The 23854-nt window shown below is 47.5% G+C and overlaps 2 protein-coding genes across 3 annotated transcripts in view; both read right to left on the reverse strand.

Annotated features, from left to right (window-relative positions):
* The window catches only part of BFSP2 (beaded filament structural protein 2, phakinin), a 77120-nt gene extending 64371 nt beyond the window's left edge, over positions 1 to 12749 (reverse strand). The window contains exon 1 of the mRNA XM_010839569.1: positions 12212 to 12749. Within this exon, the coding sequence (XP_010837871.1) occupies positions 12212 to 12700 (489 nt within the window). The 5' untranslated portion in view covers positions 12701 to 12749. The remainder of the gene's footprint in view (positions 1 to 12211) is intronic.
* Positions 12750 to 16249: 3500 nt separating this feature from the next.
* TMEM108 (transmembrane protein 108) overlaps positions 16250 to 23854 on the reverse strand; it is a 391348-nt gene continuing 383743 nt past the window's right edge. The window contains exons 5-6 of one of the 2 annotated variants that reach the window (XM_010839570.1): positions 21936 to 22090; positions 16250 to 16691 (exon numbers count right to left, since the gene is read on the reverse strand). In XM_010839570.1, the coding sequence (XP_010837872.1) occupies positions 16569 to 16691; positions 21936 to 22090 (278 nt within the window). In that variant the 3' untranslated portion in view covers positions 16250 to 16568. The remainder of the gene's footprint in view (positions 16692 to 21935; positions 22091 to 23854) is intronic. The other variant, XM_010839571.1, reaches the window with a different exon arrangement.

Consider the following 23854-nt stretch of genomic DNA (forward strand, 5'->3'; position numbering starts at 1 on the left):
TATTTCCAGTTTTTTAAGGAATCTCCACACTGTTCTCCATAGTGGCTGTACTAGTTTGCATTCCCACTCAGCCCACTTAAAATGCCTTCCTGAGGGAGCTCAAGCTCCCCAAAGAGTTTACTGTTCCAGCCTGACAACAGGCCCCTGCTCTACCTTTTCTTAGACAATTACTTTGGGAAACATGGAACTGTAAATCTTTTCTCTATTGTTTTGAGATATGAATCTCCTACAACCCAGAATGTTTCCTCTAGGACCTGGAAGCCGTCTCTGTGAAATGCAAACATTTGGGGACATAGTTCCCCCTCTCCCAGTTCCTGGTATGATGCTAATTTCGGGGGGCTCCTTGCTCCAGTCTGTGCCCATCATAAAGATGTGAGATGTGTGTTTCTCCTCTGGATAAGTGCCAGTTAGCAAACATGGATGGCTGGATCGCCTGGACCACCCTCCTCAGCCTCCTTCAGCATTCTCCTGTAGCACACCAGCATTTAAAAAGCCTCCTACCTTTTGTTTCAGTGGAGTTGAGCTCAGTTCTATTCTGAAGTCTCTCTCTCCTACTGCCATAGTCTGAATATTAATAAAACCTGTTTTGCTGACTTTTAATAAATGTCCAATACAGACCTTCCCTTTGACAGTTGGGAGGTCAGCTCCAAGTGCAGATTGCCCTGCAGGCGGTCACACCTGGTCCTAACTCCCGGCTTGGTCCACGCTGGGCCCGGGTTGAAGGGTTACCCTCTGGCAGGTTCTTTGGGTCTCACATTTGGTCTCCATTTCTTGGGGGTACCTCTGAGGGCTAGTCAGTACCCCGCTCCTCTCTCAACTCCTGCAGTGTCTGTGGTTTGAACCTCTCATGTAAACATAGTTGTTTATGTTACCACCCACTTAATGTCGCTATCTTCTCATTTATTCAATTCTACAAACTTAATTGGGTATTAAGTGTGCTCCCAGCAATGTACATATATTATTTCATGTTATACCTACGGGCCAATCATTTTTATTATGAAAATGTCAAACATACATAAAAAGAGAATGGTATAATGGATCCCCGTATACCCATCACCAGTATGATTATAAACACATGGCTTTTTCTTTTCTTCTTTTGTTATACCAATATCCCCTCACATTTCCATCCTGTCCCAGATTATTTTAAACAAATCCTGGATATTATTTCTTCTTCAGATATTTCAGTACGGTATTGCTAAATTATAAACATGCATTTTAAAAAAAACACATAACTTCTACAAATCTAAAAATACATAGCATCTAAAAAGTAAATACAATTCTTCAATAGCACCAAATATCCAGTTCCTCTTTCTTCACTTGTTTGATATATTTTTTACAGTTTCTTTGAAGAGTGGTCCAAATAAAGTCCATTTCAATGGGCTGATATGTCAATTTAATCTCTTTTAACTTATAGATCCCCCATCTCTCCTTTTTCCCCTGGTAATTTTTGCTTGCTGAAAAAATTGGATGGTTACCCCTGTAGTTTCATACTGCCTGGATTTGCTGACTTCATCCCCATGGTGTCAGTTAACATGTTCATCTGACCTCTGTATTTCCCGTAGTTTTTTCTTGAGACTTAATCACTTGCAATTTTCTTTTTTGTTGGTTTCTTTCTTTTTTTGGCAAGGCTACTTCATAGGTGGTGTTGCGTGCTCCATCAAAAGGTACAAGTCTGCTGGTCTTTTTTTGTGAGATTAGTAGCTATTTGATACTTGTTATTGCCTAGATACATTATTTGCAAAGTGGTGATATTTGAATGTTGTTTTAAGAACTACTTTTATGATATACAAATAAAATTAATAATTACATTCTTATTTGTTTTTTAACTGTAATACTTCTACAAAATGATGCTTCCTCTCTTCTTTTTCTTTTTTTTTTTTTAAACTGTAACCATGATGTACCTACAGTTCTTATAGGAAAGTCAGGAAAAACGTCTGGCTCATTATCTACCAGTTTTCAAAAAACTGAGTTGGTTCCTCAGCAGACTCCAAGGTGGATTTTGGAGGGGAAGAGTACAATACTGAATGCACAGATTTAAACATTTTTATGTATTTCAATCTACTATAGTTAATATTCTTATTGGTATTTTGCCATCTTTGATTAGTGGGGGTTTATTCAAATTGACTATTATGTCTTTTAATGTGACTCTAGTAGTTCTTTATAGTTTCCTTGGTTTCTCAGACTCATTGCCCCCAAACCTGGGTCTAGCCATTTCTCCAAGGAGCTTCTGTTCTTATAGTGAAAGATGGTGGTTAGAGACCAAAACCAGAGGCTAAAAATGCTCAGTACCACTGGGTTGGCCATAGTTTCTAAGTCTTTTCACTGATCATATTTATATATATATATATTTATATATATTCACTGATATATATTTATTTTATGTTGACCTACAACCAACAACATGATTACTGAAATAATTTGAAATTCTTTTTGCAGTACTCTTCTGCATCCTCACTAGGGATTACTGTGATTTTAAAAGTCACTTGGAATAGTTCTTCTCTTTGTGATTATACCATAAATTTGAAACATAGTTGGATTCATTTGTTTCTTTTTCTTTTTGATTTTTAGAGCTTTCTCCATAAGATTTAATTTTGTTTTATAATTCTCTAAAATATTTGCATGGTCCCAAAGTCATCTCCACATAACAAGATAAATTAAAACAACTCTAGTGTCTATTTCTTTTCCCTCTACCTGCTTCCTGTAAGTGATCATTTAAAAACATGTTAAAAAATTTTTTTTCAATTATAAGGCAATATGTATGCATGTACTCATATCCCTTCCTCTTTCTTAGATAAGTGGTCAATAACATACATATTCTGTCCACCTTGCTTTTTAACCCAACAATATATCCTGGAGATTTTCCATAATAGTTTACAGAGTTATTTCTCATTTCTTTTGTGGATATATAATTCATAGCTTATTCAACTAGTCCCTACTGATAGGTAGTTGGGTTGCTTCCAATTTTTTGCCATTATTCATAGAGTTGAAATAAATAGTCTTATGCATACTTCTTGTTCATGTTCTTGCCAGTGTGTCATTGGGAGAGAGTCTTAGAAGTGGGATTGCTGGATCAACTTCAATATACATAAATGCATATACATTTGTATAGATATTGCCAAATTCTTCTTCACAAGTGATTGCAATATTTTCTATTCCCATCAGTATTATATGAACTTCCCTAGAGCTTCACCTGGGCTTCCCAGGTGGGACAGTGGTAAAGAATCCTCATGACAATGTGGGAGACATAGAGATGTGGGTTCAATCCCTGGGTTGGGAAGATCCCCTGGAGTAGGAAATGGCAACACACTTCAGTATTCTTGCCAGGAAAATCTCATGGGCAGAGGAGACTGGCAGACTATAGTCCATGGGGTCGCAAAGAGTCGGACATGACTGAGCGACTGAGCACAGCAGAGCACAGAGCTTCACCAACAAAACAGACTGACACATTTGTGGAGCTTTGCCAATCTGATAGATATAAGTGATCTCAGGTAGGTTTTCATTTTGTTTTATTTTTTGTATTTTACTATTATGACTGAAATTGAGCATTCTTTTATGTGGTTAAAAAACATTTTAACTTTAGAGAGGAGAGTTCAAGATGGGGGAACACCTGTGCACCTGTGGCTGATTCATGTCAATGTATGGCAAAAACCATCAAAATATTGTAAAGTAATTATCCTCCAATTAAAAGAAATTAGTTGATTGTAAATTTTTTTCTTTTAATTTTTTAATGTAAACGGTCTATTCATATCTCTAGCCCACTTAAAAATAAGAGTGTTGCTGACTTTTTTTAATCCTTAAATTTTAAATGCTTTTTGTATAATGGAGATATTAACCCTTTATACTCTAAGTTTCAAATACTTATTTTTTAGTTTGCCATTTATTTTTCAGTTATGCTTATGTTGTTGTTTGAGAATGCAAAATTTAAAAAACTTTGGTAATCAAATTTATCAATATTTTAAAAGATCAGTAAGTTTGCTTTTAGATTTTGAATTATATCAAGAAAAAAATGTCCCCACAGCCAAGTTATAAAGAATTTAGCCTTGCGTGGCTTCCTCTTTTACATTTAAATCTAGAATGAATTTGGAATTGATCCTAAAATATAGTGAGGAATGGGTATGATTTTATTATTTTCCTTATGACTATCCAGTTTCCTGAATACCACTCACTGAAAAGGCTTGGTTGCAAAGGCTGCCTTGATCAATACTAATTTCCATATGCAGTGGGGCTTACTTTTAAATTTTGTCTTATGTTTCAGTGGCCTTTCTATCCTTAGTTTACTTTAATGATTGAGACTTTCTAGTATGTTTTATTATCTGGAAGAGCTTTCTCTTCTTTTTTAGTTTTTCTTCTTGGCTCTTCTTGCCTTTTTCCTCTTACAAATGAAATTTATAATGAACCCATCTAGCTCTAAAAAAGCAATGTTACTATTTTAAAAATTAGAATTGCATTACATTTATAAATCAATAGGGAGAACTGGGATCTTTATGCTTTCAAGTCTTTATATTTCAGTGCATGGTATTTCTTTCCATTTGGGTCTTTCAGGAGAGTTTTATGGTGGTCTCATATAAATTTTGGACATTTCTTGTTAAATTCATGTAAAGGCATTTCATTTTATTTTTTGCTATCATAAGTAAGATTTTTCTCTTTCATTGTATCTTTTTTGTTATTTATAGATATAATGGCATTGACTTTTAATTTTCTAAGTAACCTGGTACTTCACTAAAATTATGTTATTGTTTGTGGTAAAGTTTTCACATGGAACCTTTCGGATACTCCAGGAAGACCACCATTTTCCCTCTTGTATTCAAATTCTTGGTGCTTTCCAATTGTTTTCTGATTGCATTGACTACTACCTCTGCCCAGTGTTACAAAGTAGTAGAGACAGTACTCATCCTTTTCTTTTTAATTTCTGCAGGAAGGCTACCAGTGTTTTATTCTTAGAGACAATTTATCATTGAAGAAAGTGTCCAAGTATCCTCATTATCCAGACGAGGAATCGAGATGTAGAGCCATCAAGGAAGAACTTGTCTTCAGGTCTGTGGGGCCTCAGTCTCCCTGGCTTAATAATCCCCAGTCTTTGCAGGACACCCCTATTATCTAGACTCCTCTGCCTGCTTCCTCAACATGGACCTGACGTTTTAACAGATCTTAAGAGATTTAAGAGTGACTAAACTTAGCGTGTGGGAAGGGCCTAGAGGCCCCAAGTGACAGGACTCAGTCTCTCCCTTATTTTTTTCAGCAATTCTGCTCCCTCTCAGAGACTCTATGTAGCAAAAGAAGAGCCCCCAAGAAATAAAAAACAACTTTTCTTAGAAAGCAGCTTACTGACCACCTATATTACTCAATCAAGAGCCTCAGGCCTCCTTCCCCTCGCCTGTTGCATCCAAGGAATTTTTCCAATCTTACACATCACTCTCCCTCAGAGGAACTCTCAATGTATCTTTCTCTCTTTAGTTACATTTCTAATGATCCTTCAGTGTCCCTTATAGATCTGCTAACAGAGTGATTACCTCACGGGCCTGCTCTCACTTCATTGTATCTGTCGAGAAACAGACTGAGTGGTTTGTCTTGGGTAAATGTATCCAAGCTTTTACAGGTTCTAAAACTGCTCAGGTTCTTCCTCTCTCCGCCTTTCAGGGATACCAGGTTGTGAATCACAACAGTGACCCTGTGGCCTTTCATGTATTCAGTGGGGAGGGTTCTTCTCATATCTTTTTTTTTTTTTAAACAAAATAAAAAACTGCTAGGACCCCAAGTGCTGTGAGGAGAGAAACCTGGCCTGGATCCAGATTCCCTGTTTCTGGTAGTTTCCCCAAATAGGTAGATCCTCAGAGTATGGACTCCTTCTCTGCAAGGGACAGAAAGAGAGACTGTGAGAGTAGGGGAAATATTAAAATCAGGCCCATTTGAAACTTGAATCCTTTTGCCTTTCAATAGTTTTGACTTCTCCTTGCCTCCAGTTGACAGCCCTCGCCATTGGAGGTATAAGCCGCTGTTTTCTCCCATGGAGACCACTAATTTCAGTGAAGACTTAAGCCTCCACGGTCCCCTTTCCTCCACCTGCAGCCTCTCCACAGCGCTGGCCTCTGCTCACTCCCGGTGCTTTGACTCTGTGGCTGCTCCACCTCTGTTCCTACTCTTCTTTCATGAGCAGCTCTGAGGCAGGGATATTGCCGAATTCCAAGCTTGAGGTTGGCATATTTGAGGATGAAAGGGCCTGATGTTGCCGCCAGAACTTATTATCAGCGTTATTCACTTGGCATGAAAAGTCAGAGCACTAAGCAAAGCCAGAGAGGGAAAGGACCACCTTCTGCCTGAGCTGGTACCCGGGTCCTCCTTGACCTCTTGGCCACCATCTGGGAGTTCTTCCATCTGTTTTACTGCTGAGCAGAAGTAGTTGAGAGTTTCTATTCTAACACAGCTGAGTCGCTGAGAGAGACTTTTGGACATGAAAAAGAACTTCATATACATTTAACTCTAACTAGGACAGGCTTCATACTTTGTGAGTCCCAGTGCAAAATGAAAGCACAGAGCTCCTTGTGCTTTCCTGCTTTCAAAAAGCAGGAAAAGGGGTGCCTTGAAAGGTATTAGAATTTTCCTTTCTTTATGTTTTTTCTCTTGACCTGTCCTACTCATTTTTGCTTTTTAATCTTGTAGTCCTTTGAGTACAGGGGCAATCAAGGCACAGATGCAACCCACAGGCACCCGGGGGGGCCATGCCCTGTGATTTGGGGGAGCTGTGAGGCCTGCTACTATGGGGTTACCCTTCCTGCCAGCTACTGGACTGATGTGCTAGGTCCTGGCCAGGGGTGGGGAAGTCCGGCCAGGCATCTCCCTTTCTACAGACTGGCCACCCTAACATGGAGGACAGTGGACCCCTAAGAGTACTGAACCTCAGTACTACCCTGTAGGCACCTGGATCGAGGGTGGGTGAAAGGCTCACCTTTCTCCTGTCAGTTGCCTGTTGAATGCACTGTGGTGCTGCCAGTCTTGGATCTGCCCCCCTGAGACACCACCCTGACCCTCCCTGCCCCTATGACCAGGCCTTTGCTGGGGGTGGGGCAAGGAGGGGAGGTCAGGAGAGGCCTTGAGTTGCAAGGGGTCACAGGACCTGGCTGTCCCAGAGAGACAGGGGAGCTGAGGCTCCAAGTCCCTGACACACGCTTCACTGTGCCATTGGACTTTACTTACAAAACACGAATTCAAAGAAACAGCTAGTGAAAGTTTCAATATGGCAGCTGCTGCTGCTGCTAAGTCACTTCAGTTGTGTTCGACTCTGTGTGACCCCACAGACAGGAGCCCACCAGGCTTCCCCATCCCTGGGATTCTCCAGGCAAGAACACTGGAGTGGGTTGCCATTTCCTTCTCCAATGCATGAAAGTGAAAAGTGAAAGTGAAGTCGCTCAGTCGTGTCCAACTCTTAGTGACCCATGGACTGCAGCCTACCAGGCTCCTCTGTCCATGGATTTTGCAGGCAGCTACTGAGACTTAAACCCCAACTTTGGGGCCTATTAGAGTTTGGGCTCTATAGTGTGGCAGTGGGTCTGCCCCCATGAAGCTGGCTCTGACTCTGACCCCAGTTCTTCCAAGGCTGATAAACTTACACAGTGAAGCGGGAGGGAGACGATCTCCCCAGGCTGCTCACTGGACTGCTGTGCTGTGAACTCCTGAGCCCCGTCCTGGGTCACGTCCCATGCTGGGGCTTTGTCCACAGGGACAGCACTCTTTCCCCCTCTCGCCCTCTTCCTTGTTCGTCTGAAAGTACGCCTGTGTCTCCTCGAGGCTGGTGGTGAAAACTCTTGGCGGAGGTGGAGAGGCTGTGGGAGGCTCCGGGGCAGAGGGGCCTTTTCCCAGGGAAGTTCTGGGAGCTCGCCATTAAAACTATCCCCTCTCAATCTTTTTTCTTTTTCCTTCTCAAACAGCTACAGAAGTGTTGGACATGAAATCATGCTTGGTACTTGCTCTGAACTTCTCCATTGCTCCTAGAGCTGAGTGTGAGAAAGTGTCACTGAAATGGACTTTCCAGCCCAACCTACTCGTGGGTGACAGGGGTCCATGTTGGGTTCTACTGGGGGCCCAGGCTAGGGAGAAGGTGACATTTTTCTCTAGGTGTCCAACCACCATTCAGCCACTTTAGGGGTCAGTTACTGAGAGCTTGACCCCAGGCCTCAAGCACAGTGTGGGTCCTGAGGGGCCAAAGAAGATCAGGGAGGACTTCACAGCAGAGGTGCCATTGAAATAGACTTGAAGGATGAGGAGGAGGTACACAGAGGGGAGGAAGTGGCTGCAGGTGGAGGAGACTGAGCGGCCAAGGGGAGAGGGTACGGGAGTGTTGTGAAGTGTCAGGAATGCTGGGGACAGGTGTTTGGAGAGACAGGCAGGAAGCTCCAGGCCAAGAAATCCAAATGAGGGCAAAGGAGCCCAGGAGCACTCGGCATGTGTGGCTGCCTCTGAGCCCCCATGAGGAGAAGGAGGCACATTCTGAAACAAATGGACTGTGGAGGTGCGGGGGGCTGATCTCTAGGCCAAAAGAGGGAGAGTGCCTGGGGGGCGGGCCCCTCCTGAGCCCTATGGGGACTGGCGGGTGGGAGTCTAGTGCTCCATAACCTGCACCCAGGGAGGCAGTGGGCCCCACTCCCCGAGGGAAAGGCATCATTTCTCAGTGCCCAGAAGCTGGGCCTGCTGTTTGGGGATAGATAGGGCTTAGGAGGGAGCTATCTCCCGCGGCCCTTGGTGATGAGGACACTGCTTGGGGATCGGGGAGTAAGGGGTCCTTTTAAGGCCCTGAAGGGGGCCATGGTCCCAATAGCAACCCCAGGGCCTGTGGCCCAGCTCCCAGGGTGGCGGGTCCTCTTTGAGGACACCATGCTGCATGCACACAGCCCTTCATAGTCCATGCAGCCCCCCTTCACATCTTATTTCAGTTCATGCTCATAGTGGCCCCTTTCCACTGGTGAGGTGTTCATCCACCTCAAAGACAGGGAAAGGGAGGTGTGGGGTGGATGTGCTCCTCACATGGTTGGTCCATGTGAGGGGCAGAGCCAGGATTTGAAGGGAACAGGTCTCTCTCAGTGTTGACCATCGATCGTGTATGTGGCTCTAGGTATCTGCAGTGCCAGGAATGAAACTGTCTTTCTAGGCTGTTAGCTGCTGATTTTACCAAGTACATGACATTCAGTTAACCCCCTAACAGCTCCACACAGTAGATATAGTGACGCCCAAATTGCAAATGAGGAAACAAGCTCAGAGAAGTTATATAACTGACTCAAAGCCACCTAGCTGGAAGGTAGCAGAGCCAACATCCAAATTCAGGTTCTCCTGACCTGTCCATGTGCCTAAGTGAGCCTAGTATGTGAGGGCCTAGACACACAAATGGCACAGGACGACATGGCAACTGCTGCGGTGGATGTGTGTGCAGGCTGTCACGAGGCCACAGAGGAACAGCAGGCCGAGGGCATGCGGTGTGTTCATGGCCTCCTAGGTGGGTGGTGTGGCCGGGACAGAGGTGACTTTGGGAGGGCCCTGTGGACTGAGCTCAGGGTTTCGGATTTAGTCCTGTCGGTGAGGAGAAGCCCAGAGGGTTCGGGCAGGGTTATAATGCAGAATTTGCATTATGGATTGCATGTGTCCAAAAGATCACTCTGGTGACTGGGTGGAGAATACCAGGTGGAGAGAAGGTGTTAGTAAAGCTGAAGGGGGAGGCGGATGGCCCACATGAGTCAGTTTTGCAACAGCAACAGAGGAAAAACTGTGTCTTTCTCAGATATGTAGGATTTTCTTATTTATTTATTTATTTTTTTGGATGAAACAGAGCTGGATATGGCGGGAGGACTGGGCCATGTGAAACAGAAATAATTCCATTTTACAGGTTGTTCTAACTGAATCTTCAAGTCCGTGTTTCATAAAGGAGGAAAAAGGGAACTCTGTATTCATAGCTAGAATCTCAAGTCACTTAAAATGAAAATGTGCCCTATCTGGGGGCTGACTGTCTCGGTGTCCAGCCCACAGCACTCTACCTGTACCACTCTCACTATGCATTTTTCTGATCTGTAGTCTACCTGCGGGCAGGACCTATGCAACTTATTTACCTATGGACTTGTTGGAATACCCATGGCATTAGTATACCCATTTTACAGATAGGGAAACTGAGGCTCAAAGAAGTTGGGCAGCTGCTGAAGCCTCTGAAGCCAGATTAAGTCAGTCTCTGTTGAGTATGGACTAAGTTTTGTCACTGTACTTTTTGACTTAGGAATTGGGACATTTGACTTATGAAAAGTCTGTGTGGCAGCTGAGTGTAAGAAATTATCTGGCAGGAGCTGAAATATTGGAATATTCCAATAAAGAAATATTGGAATATTCCAATAAAGAAATATTGGAATATTCCAATAAAGAAATGTTCAGTTCAGTTCAGTCACTCAGTCATGTCCGACTCTTTGAGACCCCATGAATCACAGCATGCCAGGCCTCCCTGTCCATCACCAACTCCCGGAGTTCACTCAGACTCACGTCCATCAAGTCAGTGATGCCATCCAGCCACCTCATCCTCTGTCGTCCCCTTCTCTTCCTGCCCCCAATCCCTCCCAGCATCAGAGTCTTTTCCAATGAAATAAAGAAATATTGGAATAGGGGCATTCTGGTGGCTTGTAGGACACAAAAATTTGGAATTATTACTGTTGGAGAGAACCCTGGAGGAATGGCTGGCCGAGATTTGTCAGCTTCAAGGCCCCAGGCTGCTCTGAGATGGCTCTCCTCCCAACACAGATGGATGTGAGCAGAGCAGCAGCTCTGAGGAGGAGCCGAGAGGACAGTGTTGGGTGTCATGTGTACTGTGCTGTCTGCTGGGCACCAGCCGGCGTGGAGAAGCCTCCAGGGGGTGAAGTGGGAGGCAAGAGGGGCAAATGGGAAGCCCCTGAATGTGTCTGCCCAGCATCACCCAGTCACACACGAATGAAGGTCTGTGACGTCCCCCTGGGGGCTGTGTGCTGAGCTCCAGGGTGCAAGGGGTCTGAGCTGGCAGTTCCTGGCTGGGCTAGAGGCTGATTTAGCTCAGAGGGATGCCAAGGCCAGCATTTGTGGGAGGAGGGGAACAGAGAAGCCAGCCACCCACAAAGAGATAGATGAAATGTGCAAAGCTAGCTGCGGGCCCAGTGTCAGAACCACAGGCTGCAAGCAGACGTGACTGATGATCTCAGCGTCCTGCAGAACCACCCTGGAGAGCAGGTCCTGACCAAGCAAGGAGAAACCCTCTGTGCCCTGCCCTGGTCAGTAAGGTAGCCACTGGCCACTTGTGAATGTATAAATTTAAAGGAATGAAAATGAAATAAAAGAAAAATGTCAGTTCCTCATTCTCATTAGCCACGCATCAAGTGCTCAATAGCCAGAGATAACTAGATGGTATGGATATAGTACTTTTCCATCATTGCAGAACTTCTATCCAAATGTAAATTATCTCAGTAATAATTTTAGAATTGATTATATGTTGAAATAACATTTAAAATATAATGAGTTAAATAAAATACACTAATATGAACCTCACATGTTTCTTTTTACTTTTATTACTGTGGGTAGTAAATTTGTCAATTACCTGCATGGCTCAGATTTCTACAGGATAGCCCTGAATTGATGCAAGCAGGAACACGCCTCCATTTAGCCATCGTCTTTAATGCCACAGCCATTTGGTGGTGATGATGGCTTGATGATGGCTGTAAAAACCATTCTGCTTGATGATGGCTGTAAAAACCCTTTCTTAACACAAAGTTACAGAGTCAGCCTAGGCTGAGGGGAGAAATACAAGCTTTGGAGATGGAAAAATTTAGGTTCAAATCTCAGCTCTGTTTCCCCATCGGCTGTGTGATTTGGGGCACATAACTTCTTTGTGCCTTGGTTTTCTCATCTAAAAATGCAACCAGTGAATGATCCTCTGCACAGTACTGCCTTGAATCCTAGAGGAGACAGTGTCTGCAGAGGGTCTGGCATGGGCCCGGCCCTGAGGGCACCTTAAGAAATGGTGCCCCCTTTTATTCTTTTTATCACTGTCATTAATGTTTTTAGCATGGAAGTGTAAGGAGTTATGGTCAGTCTCTCTGGCCTCAGGCCACTCACTTCCTTGCCCCCTCCACCCCCCACCCCGCCTCAGCACCCTTGCTCTCTTTAATGACCCCCAGAGACGGGGCAGCAGGCAGCCAGTCAGCACCCTCTCTCAGGCACTCACCTGCTGGCAGCTGCTGGCCCATGAGGCCCGGAGGGCACCCCAGTTCTCTGAGCGCGTAGCTTTGCTCTCCAGATGCATGCGCAGCTGTGCCTCCAGCTCCTGGCTGACTTTCTCCAGGGCATGTACCTTGGCCATGTATTCCACCAGGCAACCCCCCAGGTCCTCGACGGCACCGAGGTCCCTCTCCAGGCTGGGAGCGGGTGCCGTGGCCAGGCCTGAGCTCCGCAGGCCTTGCAGGAAGACGCTACTGATGCCCAGGGCCCTGCGGGTCACGCGGGCACCCAGGCCACCTGTGGGCCCACTGGGTGCCATCCCTACATAGACTCTGGGTGTTCGGACAAGACCACTCACGGCAACGGTCCTGGAAGCTGGGAGGCCGTCCAGGGAGGAAGGTGACTGAGCTGCCCTGAAGGACGCCTTGTGCCTCTGCAGAGGCATGCTGGAGCTGGCCCCTGAGGGCGCGTCCACCACCACGCGCCTGGTGCTCATCTCCCCTTCTGCCTCTGCTGTGCCTAGGGGACTTACAGAGCACAGTGGTTTTTGGTTTCCAGCCCCAGCATCCCCGTGACTGGGCCTCTCTGGAAGCTTCCCTGTGCCAGGGCTGCTTTGTCTGCTGTTTTCCATGAGTTTCCACCATTCACCAAGCTGAAAGGGAAATGGCCCGCCCAGGGCTGTGTGCAGAGAGGCACTCAGGCGTTCTCAGCAGGATCATGTGCCTGACCTCCTAGATTTTTCTGTGGGTGGTGGGGAGGCTGGATCTGTATAGGCTGTGGGGGTGGCTCATCTGGGCCTGTGTATTTCACTACCTAGGAGGGCAAGGCTGGCACCCAGCAGTCCCATTTCACAGATGAGAAAACTGAAGCTCAGGGCCATTAGATCAGAAGTAGAGAGAGTGGCTGAGCCAGGACTGACTCCAGGTGCTTCAGGGCTAACGTCAGTGCTCTCCAGCTCTACCTGTGCTGCGTGTGTGACTGTGGACATGTGCCCGGAGATGACTGTGAACCAGCCTTGGTGGGAATCAGCCCCAGGGACTCAAAAGAAACAGACTAAGCCTGTTGCTTCTTTCAGGCTCCCTCAGACCCAGCAGCAGATGAGGTCCCTGCCTGGCGCCTTTCTGCCCCCGAGCATGGTGTTCGTCAGTTGCTTGACCTTGACCACATTGCTTGCCTTCTCTGCACCTTATTCTCCAGGCACTGGCCTGGGCTCTGATGCACTAGAAAGGGACTGTGGGCAAATTCGGTTCTTACACATGTTGGCCATACGTGCTCTGGATGTTCCCTGTGCCTTGGCTTCCCCATCTGCCAGAAAGCTAGTACATATAAAAAGAGGCTTTCTGGTTAAAAATCTTAAAGGGTGCTCCAAGTTGGTATTGGATGCCACCCTCTGGGTTTTAACTTATGCCCTCAGTATCCAGAAAGGCTCTTGCAGTCCCCAGTGTAACAAAATGGACCTGAAATCCACTGCATTTAAGTTTAACCCTAGAGAAAAGAAGTAACCAAAACCCAGATCCTGCAATGTGGGGATGCACCTTGAGGAGAGAAGGGGAGGTGGTGAGCTGAATGTAGCCAGGACTGTGCACATTCCCATGCTTACTACACTGAGTCGTCAATTTGACCTCAGGAAGCAGGATCAAGGTTGACATGCACTACCATTAGGGCTGTGCACTGCACAACTCCAGGAGTATCATCACACGGCCTAGGACCACCTGTTCTCCCTTGCGTGATGACAGTCCTGAGAGCTGCGTTGACTTACCTGAAGTTTCCTGTCCAAGAAGGGGCAGACCTGGGATGAGAAGTCTTCTTCTGACTCCAAGTCCAGTGACTTATCTAGAATCCCCCTGTCTCCTAACACCCAGAAAACAGGGTACCTGCCCAAGGTCACACACACAGAGTTAAAAAAGCTGGTCACTTACTGGAACATTCTATGTGCTCTTTCCTTTTTTTCCCCCCTTCTACTTTTTCTATTTGAAATGACATGGAAAGTACTTTATGAATATCAATGTTGAATTTATGATTATCAGGTTAAGTAACCAATCAGATCAAGTAAAGGCTGACAGTGCCCCTTGTTTATTTAGATGAGGCTTTCTTGCTGTGAACGGAAAGCACCCTTTCTTGGTGTACCTGAAGGCCCATGGCTCCCACTAGTCTGCATTATACTGACATCCTCCGAAAACAGGTGATGCTAATGGGCCCCAGGAGCTGCAGGAATTCCAGGATGGATCATTCAAGAATGAACGGAGGGCGCAAGCCACAAAAATTGTTTGCAATAGTGCCATGTTTAGGCACCGTTACTCTATGAAATGGTGACACTCTGTGGTCAGGTTAACTTCATATTCCTCTGACTGAAGATATTTACAATATGGTCTGGAGTCCAGGGAGGGGCAGATGAGGAGGATGTATCTTGACACCAATATCTTCAAAGACCCATAGACAAATGACTTTTGGGGGAGAAATCCCAAGCATGGCCTAAAGAATTTGTTTTAACAAATGATAAATGGCTATTAGCTCATCACACTGATAAAAATCCAACTTACTGTTAAAATAGATACAGATAGATACATGGTGTTGGTACTTAAGGAAGACTTAAAAGTTATCTAAAAATGAAAAGAATGCAAAATGTATTAGCAACTTAATCCTCTGGCTAATAAAATAAGTTTATTTATATATACATGATAGCTGAATTCTGTGTATAAGGAAAAATAAGTCATACATCCCACATATGTATATATAACATATGTATCTCTGATTACATATATTATATATAAATTCTACTTTACAAACAGATTTCTTTCTCTATATACACACACACTGATATTTTAAATGCAATCACTGACAGAAATATTATGACAAGTTTGAAAGATCAGACAGCAATGCACTGGGAAATGAGTCTCAGAGCAACATGTAACCTGCTTCCTTGTGGGTTGAAGAGTCTTTGAAGAGAGACAATCACCAAACTCATGTTAAGTACATTCATAAGACATTGAGAACACACAAGTTTAAAGGCCATTTTTTAAAAAGGAAAATGTAGGAAAGGAAAAAGGTATGATAAAAAGACCACAGCAATAACACAAACATATGACTCAACATTCAAGTTCAGGTCCCAATCTGACTATAAGAACATCTATAATCAAAATATACTATCAAACTATCTTTCATTTAGAGAAAGGAAGTGCCAAAGCAGTTATCTTCTCTATTAGCCACTATGTATTAGGGGAAAAAATGGATAAGCAGCCATCTCTGGAAGCCCTTCTCCTGTCTCCGGGGGTCTGAACCTTGTTGGTTTGTGGACCCCGGGGTGGGGGTGGGGCAGCGGGAGACCACCGACGGAGAGACCAGTGAGAGGTGAAGACCCCTGGTGACCCCCAGGCAGGTCTGCAGCGCCCAGCACAGATACGGTGATGTCTTCTGAGAGATCCCCTTTGGCAATCTTGTTATTTTAAGATCCTGGGAGGAAGCTTTAGAAAACTACAGCTCCACACTCCAAGGCTTCTTCCACAAACACGTTCCTCAGGGGTGTGATGTGATGGTCTTTCAAGAAAACAAAGGTGAACCCCCAAACATTGGATCCTTGAGGAAGGGCAAGCATTTCAAAGCTCCAGGGCTGGGATCCACATTCAAACTGTCTCCAGAGAAAGGCACCGTGTCTAATGCATTTGCGGGTGGTGGGAGAATGTGGGGATACACTTGAAGGGGAGCCTCCTGCTGGCGGAGGGGAAAGTAGTTCTGATGTTAGCACAGTGGGGGCTCCCTGAGGGGGCTGTCAGGGGGCGTGGCCCGAGGACACTGCGGTCCTTTCCGCCTCCACACTCCAGCCTTTGTCCACACCTTGGATGGAATTACCCTCGACAGCCATTGGTGCCGTCACAGGGCTCAGGGCTCCCTCTTCCTTGTCCGCCAGCATCCTTCCAAGTGCCCAGTTCCCGTCACTGAGGTGCGGATAAGGGGACGGAAATGGGGTCCTTCACATTGAATCAAGAGGAAGTAGAGCTGTAGGAAGCCTCACAGGCCTTGCACTTGGCCATTTTAATATCCACTTGTACAGGCCAGTCTCTTCTCTCACCTGCCTGGGGCTGCTGGGACCCCCACATACAAGGACAGTTATTAAGAGAAGCAATCAATGCAACTGCTTTGCTTAGAAATACCTTTATTTTATAAAGGCCATGGATTGTTCCGCCAAGATTTTTTTTTTTAAACCACACTTATAAAAAAGATGTTGACAATTCTTAGGAAAAAAAAGCTGCTGAAAATGTTTCTCATCAAGTCAGGGTTACACAAAGATTATGTTTATAATATATATTTGTATATTGATAAGTTAGAGATGGAAGGTAGGGACCGGTAAAGCGAGGGCTGCTGCTTAGTTAGATCTCCGACACTTGATCATTTCCCACAAACAGCGTTTCTTGGCAGAAGGGGTTAACGAGGACCATCCCGGTGTCTCTGTAGTCGCCATTGGCTGGGGAGCGGGGCTCTGATAGCTGGTCCTGGAGGACAGAGGGAAGAGACAGGGTGAGCTGGGGAGGGGTCATCAGGTGGCCATTCTTACATACCCACTGGAACATTTACTTCCACTTGGGAGTGCTTGGTAAACATAAAAAAAGTTATTGAAATGTAGTTGACATACAAAGTTACATGAATTTCCAGTGGACTGCATAGTGATTTGACATTTACATATATTATGAGATGGTCACCACGATAAGCCCAATAACCTGTGCCCTCAAACAAAGTTATTACAATATTATCGACCATATCCCTTACGCTGTACCATTACATCCGTGAGCCTTCTTTATTATATAACTGGAGGTTTGTACCTCCTAATCCCCTTTACCTATCTTCTCTTCATCTTAATCACTTGTCATCATCCTCACTGCTGATGCTGGGGTTCAGAGATCTGTCTGCTCTTTTTTCAGATCTTCACAGCAGCTTCCAAAGAAGGGTTCCTGCTTCCTGAATCATCTCCACTCTAGGCTGCAAGAGGTAGCATTGCTGTCCATGCGTGTACAGCTGTCCATGGTGTACAGCTCGCTGCCCTAGTGGGCAAAACCTGGTCCCCTTGGGTCCCAGACTCTCCTTCCACCTTTTCCCCACAGACCTCCAGGAGGCCTCACCACTTTTCTTTCCTGAACACACCCAGCACTTGCTCTCCTCTTTCTTCTCCTGAGACCCACCTACCAGAACCTGCAGAGTTCATTCCACCCTCCCGAGTCCTCCCAGGGCCTGGTCAGAATTCTAAGTCTGTTTCTTATAGCACTGGATGTGCTGAGCTGAATGGATCTGAATTTCTGTGTGACTGCACGATAGGTGACTGAAAAATTCAGTCCATCTACACAGCCCCAGGAGGGGAAAGCCTAGAAACAGACAACCCGCTCAGGTCATCTGAATGACTTCGGCCTCAGCCATGGAGGCAGATGGGGGCTATGCAATAGCAGTTCTCAGACTCCAGCCCAGGTGTTGACATAGAGAAAAAAAGCCACAGTTTTTTCCAGTTCCACACAACGGAAGGCTCAGAGCCTGCAGGCTATTGTAGGGCAAAGACTCAGTGGCAGACTTGGGTGTAACTGGTTTAGGCCAGACCAGCTTAGAAATGGAGAAGGCAATGGCACCCCACTCCAGTACTCTTGCCTGGAAAATCCCATGGGTGGAGGAGCCTGGTAGGCTGCAGTCCATGGGGTCCCTAGGAGTCGGACACGACTGAGCGACTTCACTTGCACTTTTCACTTTCATGCATTGGAGAAGGAAATGGCATCCCACTCCAGTGTTCTTGCCTGGAGAATCCCAGGGATGGGGGAGCCTGGTGGGCTGCCGTCTATGGGGTCGCACAGAGTCGGACACGACTAACGCAACTTAGCAGCAGCAGCAGCGGCTTAGAAATGGCTTCAATTTAAGATGTCATGATCAATACTCTGAAATTTCTTTTTAAACAAAACGTGCAGACTTTTTTGTTTTTGTTTTCACTGCACTATATTCCCCCCAAAATGAATAAAAAGCATGCAATTTTTGATGAGTATATATTATTTATGGGTAATAAGGAGAGAAAGGAAGAAAGGCCATTTGTTGTAAAATGTCTTCAGAAGCCAAGAATGTCCTTCGCTTATCTTAGGGGTGGATGTGGGGCCAGCTGTCTAAGAGAGGAGACCAAGGCAGCGTGTCAGCGAGGGGACAGAAATCCTCTTTCTCCACTGGGCTTTGGAGTTAAGCTGATGGGGAGTTTGGAGCCTGAGATGTGCTGTGGTTTTACAGTCCTCACAAGAGTTTAAGGGCAAACCACATGGGGGAAGTTATTCTGTGTTAAAAAAAAAAAAGAGAAAGTTATGTAGAAAATAACTAAGGCAGGAAGGAAGAAAAAAGGAAGGAGGGGAAGGAAAAAGAGGAGAAAGCATGAAAAAGTTTCCAAACGCTTCTGGGCACCACAATTCTGCCCACACAGTTCTGTTTTGCTGTTTTCATCAGCCCAGCAGGGGAGCAGGGTGCCAGGGAAACTTGCTTAGGCGAAGCACTTGGCAGCCTCCAAAGCTGGCAGCCTGGCAGTGAGCTCATGGCCCTATGACTGCGGTGGCTGTGTGGGTGGGCAGGGCCTCTGTGCCTGGGGGACAGGGCACAACTGCTGTTACTGGGAATATAGCAGGATGAGGGGAGCAGGCCGACTGGGAGAGGGTGAGAAACCCACTCTGAAGCCAGCCAAGCTTGGCGCTGCTGCAGACCCCAACCCTGGGTCCTAGCAGGGTCTCTGGCCTGCGTCCCATGGTGGCCTGGGGCTGTGGGTGCTGTGCTCACCAGCATTGTCCTCTGGCTTTTGGTTTTCATTTACCAATTTGTAAGCAGTTTAAGGTCCAGGGGAACAGAGCCCACACTCAAAGTGGGCCAGCCCTTGGGCAAAGTTACCTGTTTTTTTTTTACTCACTGTGACAGTTTTCAGGAACACTTCTGCCACCAAATTGTACCCTGGCCATGCTAAAGATCAATGCCATTGTAAGGCCTGTCCCTCTGTTTGTCCTTCAGCTAATTTTTTTTTTTTCTGAGTGTCCACTGTGTGTCAGGCTTTGGGGTGGATAATGGGTAGATTGTGAGCAAAGTTCACTCATGTGATGACCATTTACTGACTACCTACCACATGCTCAGCACTGTTCTAGGAGCTGGGCATAGGGTGTGAGGAAGCCTCCTGCCCTGGGGCAGCATGTGTTCCAGTAGGTGAGATGTATACTCAGCAGTCAACAGAGAGAGAAGGGTACAATGCCAGGTGGAGAGAAGTCCTGAAGAAAAACGAAGCAGGGTGGGGACAGAGCACTGTGGATAGGGGGAAGGTGGGGTTCTAACCTGTGTAGAGCAGTCAGGGAAGGCCTCTCTGAGGAGGTGGCACTGCAGCAGAGGCTTGGAGGAAGTGAGAGATGGAGGCAGCTGGGAGAAAAGCATTTCAGAGGTGCCAGGATGAGCTTACTCTAGGGACTGAGACCTGTACTCCTGGGGGGCCTGGCAGAGTGGGGAGGAGGTAGGCGGGGCCAGCCTGAGAAAAAACCAGCTAGGAGGAATCTGGACTTTGTCTAGAGTGTGAGGAGGAGCCCTGTGAGGCTTGGAAGTTGTGACTGACATGAGGTCCTCCCTTGAAAGCCTGGTCTGGTTGCTGTGTGGAGGATAGACTGCAAGCGGGGACTGGGGGCAGACAGCGGCTGGGAGAGCTGTTTGCAGAGCGATGGCAACAATCCTGGGTTCGAGGGATGATGGCAGCCCAGGCGGGTGTCATTGGGGTAGGGGGTGGTCACAGTGCTGGTAGTGAGACCTGCCCATGTGGAGGAAAAGCCAATGGACTAGGGGCTGTTGACGGATGGGATGTGGGGTGTGTCAGAGGAGAAGGTGGCCAGCAGTGCCATCTAATCATGAGAAACACCAGGGGGCTTCCGGGTGTTGAGGTGGCAGGGAAACGCTGAGAGATCAGTCTCAGGCTGTTCACTATGAGATGCCCGTGAAATGTGTGCATCGGTAGCTGGGCACATGGGTCTGGGGCTCAGGCGAGATGGCCAGGCTAGAGCCGAACTTGGTAGTCATGGTGAGAAATGGGACTTAAAGTCATGGAACTCTTTCACAGAGAAGAGAAGCAGTGGGAGCACTGAGCCTGGGCCCTCCTGTAACTGGAGCTTGGGGAAAGGACAGGGGGCCATGATAGAGATTAAGGAGGAGCTGCTGGCGGTGGGAGGGAACAGGACAGGATGGGGCTGGGATGCCAGTGAAGAAATGGTTTAAGGAGGAGATGATTGAACGTGCCAATACTGCTGGTAGGCGAGTAAAATCAGTGCCTTAGAACTTCCCCTTGGGGTTAGCAGTGTGGGGGCGAGAGACTCAAAATTGTCATGTCAGACCTGTGGCTATGTAATTACAACCCTGGTACGTGCCACAGTGGAAAAAGCACAGGAGCTGAGACCCAATGATAGGAGAGGGTGCCCAGCTCGGTAGTCAGGGGAGGCTTCTCTGAGGAAGTGACTGTTGGACTGCACCCTGAGTGGTGCGTCACTGAGTCACTGAGTGGACAGTGAGGGGGATGCCCAGGAGGGAGAAGGGACATGCTAGGAGACACATCAGGAGAGGGAAGAGCTTATGCACAGCCCTGCAGTGTGATATAACTTGGTGCCATAATGAAATGAAAAGAAATCCAATGTCATCTGAGCTTCGCAGATGAGGGAGAGGGTACGACATGAGGCTGGAGGGTTGGGTGGGGACAGGTTCACCTCACAGGCCCTGAAAAGACTTTGAACTTCGACTTACCAGCAATGGGAAGCTACGGAAGAGTTTTGAGCACAGGTGTGATGTGATCACAGGCATGTCTATAAAAGCTCATCTGGATGCTGGGGGGATGGGTCTGCAGGAGGGGAGGGGACTGTTCCACCAGAAGCACGCTCAGCCCCACCCCCACTTTTACTTAGCTGTCCACCACCCTTCTCCCGGGCCATCTCAACTGCATCCCTTACTTATTTCTCACCTATCTTTCTGTCCTCTCATCCATTCAGCCATTCACTAAACCATCCTTCCTTTCCTTCTTATCCTTCTTATCCATTCACTGATAATGACCATCAGCACAATCTTTCTACAACTGGGTCACAAAAAGCCTAACTTTCATTGACTCTCCGCTGTCCAAGACTAATGCACAAACTCCATCCAACTTCATCCAAGGCTGTGCCTAATCCATCTATCTCTCCTGGCGCACCCTGACCCCTACCCCACCCTTCTGTGAGAGTGGAAAGAGCAGTGGTCTCTGTAGTCAGAACATGGGGTTCAAAGCCCAGCTCCCTTACTGGCCAGGCTGGGGTTTCCTGCACTCATTCACCCTGCCAGCACTTGCTCTGCGAGGCTCTCCTCCATGGGTTTCACAGCCCTCTAACTTTCCCCATATGCCCCTCGTATCCTACTCTCCCCGTATTATCTGAATGATGCCAAGGTCCAGTACCTTAACCACATCTCGGAGCCTGGACCCCTTCAGAGCAAGCTCCCACCTTCACAGTCCCCTGAATGCCTGCCACCAAACTGTCCTCAATGAACAGTTGTTAGCCTCTTCCCAGAAACCCAAAGTCCCAAGAAACGTGCTTCGCCAAGCAGATGCCCATTTGGCGGGGCTGGGGCGGGGCCCCGCAGCTCAGGACCCTGCCGGTTCTTGCCGCCAGGAGGAGGCTGGAGAGGCGAGTGGGTGCTCCTCCCCCAATGGCAGTCCTCCTGGGGGCAGCCCTTGGTTTGGGGCTCGTTACCTCAGAGGTTTCCAGGGACTGGATCTCCCTGGGAAGCTCCACGGCATGCTTGCTGAAGTAGTCCATGGTGATGGCGTTGTTCCAGTAGCTCAGACTGTTCTCGGGATTGGCCGGCTTCTTCTTCCTCCGCAGGCAGCACACGGTCAGCAGGACCGCTGCAGACAGAGTCCCGGTTAGAGAGAGGGAGGGGCGGCGAGCCGGGCCAGCATTGCGGAGGGAGGGAGGCAAGCCTCCAGGTGGGACCGTGACAGTCACACATCCAACCACTTGCCCCGCTCATTGATTCGCTTGTTCATTAGCTCAACAAGTATCTATAAACGTGGAGCACCTGCTTTGTGCCAGGTGCTGGGGACGGGGGAGAGAAGAAAAAGACAGGACCGCCCTGCTCTCATAAGCTTTCCTCCTTGCGTGGTATGGAGGGTTCACGGGGGTTAGACAGTATAGGAAGATAACTGTTCAGGGAAAAGGAAACACGGGGAAGTGAGGGAGACAGCCGAGGGGAGCTGCGGGAGGGGTTCCATCGTGAAAAACTTCCCTGAGCAGTGACCTTATGGCTGAGACTGGCATGTGGGGAAGGAGCTGGCCATGGGTGGAACAGGGGCAGTGTGTCCCAAGTGGAGGGAACAGTACGTCCAAGGGTCCTGAGGTGGGGACGAGCTGCATGTACGTGAGGAAATAGCAGCATGGCTGGAGTGCGGTTGGTGTGGGAGAGAGTGAGGTGGGAGGTGAGGCCCAGGGGCAGGAAGTTTGGATGGAATTTCGGATACCTGTGCATGTTGCAGTGCCAGGGAGTTTGCTCCAAGTAAAGGCCTTGCGCTCTCACTGGGAGGGGTCCCCAGAGCTCAGCTGCAGGAAGTGACACGTATATGCCAAGCTGCACCTCAGGACTGAGGAGGAGTGTTCCTGAAGTGGGAGTGTGGCATAGAGATGGGCAGAGCCCAAGGAACCTTACAAATGAGCCTTGACTTCCGCAGAGGGCAGAGGCTCAGAGCAAAATCTCTGGGCAGAGGTCTTGGACCCTGAAAACACTGTTGCTCCGGTCTCATTATCACCATCATCATCAAAAACAAAGAGCTGCTAGCAGTCCTATAGCATGTATGTAGGGCTCCAGCACTCTAGAAACATGAATTCATTTAATCCTCCATGTGACTCCATGAGGTCAGTACTATGAGGGTCACTGTTTTACAGACAGGAAAATGGAGACTTAGAGAGGTGAAGTGACTTGCCCAGGCGCAAATCCAGATGGCTCCAAAGTCCATGCTGTTAACCATCCATGGTTCTGCCTCACAAAGACAAGACAAATGCTGACACGGAAACCTCGCTGCACAGAGAGGTCTGATCCCGCCTCCACACAGCTCGACGTGCCACCCTGTTTGTTCAGTCTCGGACCCTCGGGGGCACGGGAGGAAGGAGCATGTTTGGAGGCTGCTGCTGAACCACGTGTGAACAGAGTGGCTTGGACATGCTGACAGGGAAGGCTTCCAAGGTCAGAGAGGTGGGGTGGCCTGTCCGGGGTCTTACAGGGGAACAGGAGATGCAGTGCCCCAGGGAGACAGGAGCCATCTTGGGGAGAAGCCAGTCAATGAAGACTGAGCACCTCCTGCCCAGGCTAGCCATCCCCAGAGCCCATGGGGTGGCTGAAACTCTGGATCAGGGGTAGGCATGGTTGCACTCAACATCCTGGTGGTGCCCATCATCTGTGCTGGGGGGTGGAGGGCAGGCTGAGTTGTCCATAGAGGCTGGTACCATGGTGGCAGTGGCCACCAGGGGGCAGTGGAGGCCCATCTCTGCCCACAGCGGCCAGCAGGCTTGGTGGTTTTGGGGGCCTATGCCTGCCAGGGTATGGGGGAACTGCAAAAGTTGGCATCCACACAGGCTGAGACCTCAGTGCCCAGAGCCCAGAGCCTTGCAGGCTGACT

The sequence above is a fragment of the Bison bison genome, unplaced genomic scaffold, assembly GCF_000754665.1.
Source record: "Bison bison bison isolate TAMUID 2011002044 unplaced genomic scaffold, Bison_UMD1.0 scf7180017864119, whole genome shotgun sequence".
NCBI classification, from domain to species: Eukaryota; Metazoa; Chordata; class Mammalia; order Artiodactyla; family Bovidae; genus Bison; species Bison bison.